The following is a 6,017-nucleotide window of genomic DNA, read 5'->3' on the forward strand; positions in this document are numbered from 1 at the left end:
CTAATGCAGGTAGGTGGATCGATAATATTGACAGAGCAAAGTGGACTAGGTCATACGACGATGAGGTGAGGTGGGGCCACATGACAACAAATCTTGTGGAATCAATGAACGACGTCTTTAAGGGCATACGTAACCTCCCGGTAACCACTTTGGTGAGTGCGACGTATTTTCGGATGGCAACCTTGTTCGTAACAAGAGGCAAGCGCTGGCTTGCAGTGTTACAGACGAGTCAAGTGTATAGTGATGCCTGCATGATGTTTATGAGGCAGGAATTTGCCAAAGCCAGCAGCCATCGGGTTACGGAATTCGACCGCCATGGCCACACTTTTAGTGTCAAGGAAACAATTGACCATAACCAGGGGCTGCCCAGACAAGAGTATAGGGTCCTAATACCAGACTGTTGGTGCGACTGTGGTCAATTTCAGGCCTATCGTATGCCTTGTTCCCATGTCATTGCAGCGTGTTCACATACCCACTTCGATGCATTATCGCTAGTGTCTCCCATCTACAAAGTCGCAACATTGCTAAATGTATACGACAATCCCTTTCCGGTGGTAGCATTGGAGGCATATTGGCCAGAGTATGACGGGGAAATTGTTTGGGACAACGATTCGATGCGGCGTAATAAAAGTGGTTGCCCAAACAGCAGGCGCATTAGAACTGAAATGGACGTCGCAGAGAAAATGCAGAGGAAGTGTAGCATATGTCGACAACTGGGGCATAATAAGAACAAATGTCCATATCGTGGATCTAGTTCCACAACATAGTTTACATATTCATAACTTTGTGTACCAATGCTATTTATCAATAAAGTTTACTTTTTATTCCAAATAGAAGATGACATTGGAACAACAAACACAAACATCTAACATTAGAACGACAAATACTAAAACAAAAACAAATACTGGAACAAGAACAAGTACTAAAACAAGAACAAGTACTAGATCAATAACAAATACAAGAACAACAACACAAACAACCATTAAAATCTAGGAAATTACAACAGTTAACACTATGTCATCTGATCCATGCATCATTTGGATGCAATCAATATCGCTTTCAACTTCAACCTACCAACATACCGTTTCTCCAGTTTCAAATGAGAACCTTCTTCTAAGCCTCTAAATCCTTCTGATGACTTCACCAGGTTGGTAATCTCCCTCTAACCAAGACATCAAGGACCTTTTTAGTTGGTCCAACGAACGGATGTTCCAAAATTTCATCTCCATTGGAGGTTTGACAGGCGAGAAAATAACATGCCCGTCCCTTTTTAAGATTACTAGTTCAGGATCCGGCCGCCTTGATGATGTTCGCTGCCATGATGATGGTCTGGGGGATGGCATGAACTCAACTTGATAAAGAAAGTGATAGGAAAATGTGGTGAAGAAAATGCAAGGAAATAACACTTTATTTATAGGAAAACTTCTAGGTTGTACACCAATGTACTTAACCCTAATTAGTGTCGCACTTGATTAATTAGTCTTAGAGAGAATTAGGGTTTGAATTAGGTCATAACTACCAAACTCTAATTATAACCGATCAATAAACCCTAATTATAAATGATTAATTAATCCTAACATGATTAATCCTAATTCTTCCAAAAATTTATAAATAATATTATTTGGTTATAAATTAAATTAATATATATAAATTAATATATATATATATATATATATATATATATATATATATATATCTTGTAAATAATATTATTTATATATATGTATTAATATAAATTAATATAATGTATAATAAATATAAATTAATAAATTTAAAATAAGTTAAAAAGATTTAAAAAAAAATTAAAAACATATTAAAAATAATTTAAAAAAAAAGCAAAAAAAAAATTAAAAAAAGAAGAAGTAGGAGTAGGCGCCACTCCTAGTGGCGACTTGCCCTACTTTTAAGGGTAGGCGCCATCTAGGGTGGCGCCAATGTACAAATTAGGGCAAAAATTGCCCATTTATGTATTTTTTTTTTAAAAATTGATTATTTAAAAAAAATACTCTAAAAGTTATGCAAAATTAAAAATTGTCAATTTCATAGAGCCTTGCCTTTTTATTCAAATTTTGAGATTTGTGGAAGAAAAAATTTGAGATCTGTGGAAGAATAAACATTACAGGTAACATGGAATTATGGATGAAAAAGTTGAAGAATAAATTATAAAACTAAGCATGATAATTTAACTAAAAGAATCATTGTTTCTTCTAAGAGACCAGGAAATATTTAATTTAGTTCAATTATCAAAAGCTATATCATATGAAAATAGATACTTCGCTAAATACAAAATACTTACCGTAAATCTAAGGCATTCAGTTGTTTGGAATTTTCCACTATGAAAATTAATAATATCTTGATAATCAGTTTGCATGCCCTCACGAAGCCTCCATATCCCACTTACAACATAGTCACCAAGTAATATCTTGGAAATTAATAATACTTCTGTTTTCATTGCACTGTGTCCATTTTTCCTATTCAAACATTAAAAAGAATATTTAATAGAAATATTTTTGAAAATAAAATATAAAGATAGGGCGAGAGTGAATTGCATTTTTAATGCAAAAGAAGTTATATTTCTTTCATTATGATTTTGGTAAAATAAAATATACATGAATAAATTATAAAGCAACAAAAACCAATCTTTCTTCCTAACAAATACAGTTACCGTTTTAAATGTCCAAGTGAAGGTAGATGATGACTTCCATCTAGAGACCAAATTACTTGATACTATTAATTTATGTTGACAGATTAAAAAAACATTAGTCATATTCAGAATGTGTTTGATAGTGACGGACATTAATGTTTCATCCATAATGTTTCATATGATATATAAACTGCCACAAACTAAAGCCTCTTATTTTATAAAAAAAAGTGAATTGTGTCTTTGTTCCATTTTGAAATTAATGTTTCCGGTTAAATAAAATCTACTACAAAATACAGTTACTATTAATAGAAGTTGAGGGGTAATTAAGGAATAAATTAAGGACATACCAAAATTCTCTATCCTTTTTATGCATAGTTATAGATTATAGATTAGTTTAGTCTCAGGATATTATATATTAAAATTAAGATTAAGCAAAAAGATATAATTTGTATTTTCATATATGTGCGTACTAAAAAGAGCGGATTGATTGTGCTCTCCTGAACGTTATGTATCTATATTTAAATGTGTTTTCTTTTCATTGAAATGTTTGTGTAATTTAAATATTAGATGTCAAACAAATTTTCAATTCTTTAAATAGATGATAAAAGGGTTTTAAATACGATAATCAATTTTAACTTCCATCTATATAGATTTTTAAAAAAAATAGAATAATTGCTATATTATAACTTGTATTGAATGGTCATATGTATGGCAGTTTTTTTTTTACATTGGCAGTTGCTTTAATTAAAAAATCATTTTGTATTTGAGCGAGATATTAAGTCAAAAGCCTCACTATTATTAATCTCAAATTTCAATACTCAATCAAAATGAAGTGAAAAGAATGGAAAACAATTATATTTTTTAAAAACCTATTTAAGATTCAATTTAAATGTGAAAAATATTCTAGAGATTAATTATAACGTGAAAATGTATAAGAACTAAAAAGATTTATTAATCCATCCTCTTATAGTTAAAAGAAGACAAATTGTCAATATATAAATTATATTTTTTTATACAGTATATATAAATTATACATTTAAAACTATATAATATGAACTTGAATGACAAAAGAAAAAATATGAAAAAAATATATGTAAAGATCTATAACAAATAATAACATTAATTAACCATATGAGAGGGGGAAAATCATTGAATCTCGTAAAAAAAAGAATTGATGGTATATAATAGAAAAAATAAGGGATATAATAAACACAAACATCCACTACTTTGAGCTCGTTTCTATTGAACTGCAAGATTAATGATGAATCAGAAAAATATGAAGTTGAATGATTAGAGAAAAAAGAAAAAATATATGAGTTGTGGTCTTTCTATAGATCTTTGATTGTTATCCTTTATTTTCTGCCAACGATAACACAACACATCAAAACATCAATCAACACAACACAACCACAACTACCACATAATTAAATTAGAAAAAAATAATTTAAATAAAATCGGGGCGTTACAACTTTCCCTCATTTGGAACATTTTTGTCCTCGAAAATTACATGAGGTGAACAACTCTAGATACGACTCTCACATCCTGCTTTCCAACTCCCAAGTCATGTTTCCTCCGGCAGCGCCTCCCCACACTACCTTCACGAGAGCAATCTCTTTGCCTCTCAACTATTTCAGTTCTCGATCATCAACCCTTATAGGCAAAGACTCAACTGTAAGGTTATCCCTCACCTGAACATCATCCATCATAATTACATGCGACGGATCCAGAACATACTTCCTAAGTTGTGAAACATGGAACACATCATGTAGACTTGACAAATTCAGTGGCAACGCCACTCTATAAGCAACAAGCCCAACTCGCCCGAATATCTGATACGGAATAATAAATCGAGGAGTAAGCTTCCTCGACTTCAAAGCACGTCCTACACCAGTCATCGGAGTGACTCTCAAGAATACATGGTCTCCCTCTGGAAACTCAAGATCTTTTCTCCTCTTATCATGGTAGCTTTTCTGCCTACTCTGCGAAGCTTTCATCTTTTCCTGAACCACCTTCACCTTCTCAGTAGTCTATTAGACAATCTCAGGTCCAAGCACTGCACTCTCACTAGATTCATGCCAACACAAAAGTGTCATGCACCTTCGACCATACAAGGCTTCAAAAGGTGTCATTCTGTCATACGGTGAACTGACTTGTGTGTTTTGCTTTTAATCGCAATGTCGCGGATAGCAAGAGTCGCCACCGACTTTTCTTTTATCCAATAAGGAAAGGTGGAAAAGAACAGGAAAGACCTTAGTTTAGATTTTGGGTCCGGGAGGTACATTATACAAAGGGAAGGTGTTAGCACCCTTCGTATCCATGGTTATCCATGGGCTCTTAATTGCTGGATCACTTATGTTTTTGTCTGAAAAAGGTGTTCGTGAATTGCTTAAAAATGTTTTGAAAAGAGAGTTTAACTTTGTAATGATTCTTGTATGAATGTATACAAAGTATTTATCTCGTTTGATTTTGAAAACGGTTTAGAAAAATATAACTTAGCAATGATTCTAGTATGAATGTATGCCAAGTGGTGATTTTCTAGTATTTGCAAAGTGTGAGGTATGGAAAATGCTTTAAGTAGTGATTCAGCATTTAGGAGTTATACCTACCTAAGGTCTTTGAGGGCATTTCCTATCCTTGTGAGGGTAAAACTGTCCTTACTATTGAGAAGTAAGTAGTTTTATCCTTTGGATGTAAAAGGGTCATCGTAGGGTCATCGATTGGTCATTGAAGGCAACATTTGTAAGGATACCTTAGCATTCGGAGGGACGATCATCATTTAACCGTAGGTTACACCGAAGGGTCATCGAGGGACAAAATCGTATATTCGAAGGCAACATCCGAGGGACTATGATTTATTTCATGATGATTTATTCGAAGGGTCTTTGCTAAGTGTATCCCTACATTCGCGGGACATGACCGTAATACCGTAATATCGTAGGGCAGCAGAGAGAGGTCCAAGATCACATATTTAAAGGCCATATTTTACAATCAATTAGGTAATTAGGATAAACTTCCACATTAAAATCAATACACTAAGGTCAATTAAGCTATTTAGGGTGGATCTTTGCCATAACATTAATACATTAAAATCAATCGAGTAATTTAGGGTGAATCTCCACAAGGGTATCCCACAAATAAAGTGGAATACCTAGCAGACCGTTTCTTCGGGAGTATGTAAACCCTTACAAAATTCAGCAAACGGGTTAGAATACCAAATCAGGGTGCAATCGAGGATTACACCGCAAAAGAAACACAGCAGCAAGAATGTCAGGCAAAATAGTGCATAATTACAATGGAATAGATCAGATAAGCATAGAACAGAACAAACGGAATATTAGCGACTGTCACGTTCGCCTCTGCCTCGCCTAGCGAA

At 33.5% G+C, this 6,017-nt stretch overlaps 1 protein-coding gene across 1 annotated transcript; it reads right to left on the reverse strand.

The window, feature by feature from the left end:
* Nucleotides 1–2,195: 2,195 nt before the first annotated feature.
* LOC127104408 (uncharacterized) lies at nt 2,196–4,539 on the reverse strand. Its single transcript, XM_051041591.1, has 4 exons — nt 4,333–4,539; nt 2,666–2,727; nt 2,297–2,471; nt 2,196–2,207 (listed from the first exon to the last, which is right to left on the reverse strand). Exons 1-4 carry the CDS (start codon nt 4,537–4,539, stop codon nt 2,196–2,198), a joined length of 456 nt encoding a protein of 151 aa, XP_050897548.1.
* Nucleotides 4,540–6,017: the final 1,478 nt, after the last annotated feature.

The sequence above is a fragment of the Lathyrus oleraceus genome, chromosome 7, assembly GCF_024323335.1.
Source record: "Lathyrus oleraceus cultivar Zhongwan6 chromosome 7, CAAS_Psat_ZW6_1.0, whole genome shotgun sequence".
Taxonomy (NCBI): Eukaryota; Viridiplantae; Streptophyta; class Magnoliopsida; order Fabales; family Fabaceae; genus Lathyrus; species Lathyrus oleraceus.

What these genes read in the sequence shown, in the direction of transcription:
- LOC127104408 (XM_051041591.1), bottom strand. Translation starts at nt 4,539, where the DNA reads ATGACTGGTGTAGGACGTGCTTTGAAGTCGAGGAAGCTTACTCCTCGA. An exon ending in TTATGATGGATGATGTTCAG is followed by an intron (nt 2,728 to 4,332) that starts GTGAGGGATAAC and finishes ATAAATTAATAG; the next exon opens with TATCAAGTAATTTGGTCTCT. An exon ending in TCACTTGGACATTTAAAACG is followed by an intron (nt 2,472 to 2,665) that starts GTAACTGTATTT and finishes ATGTTTGAATAG; the next exon opens with GAAAAATGGACACAGTGCAA.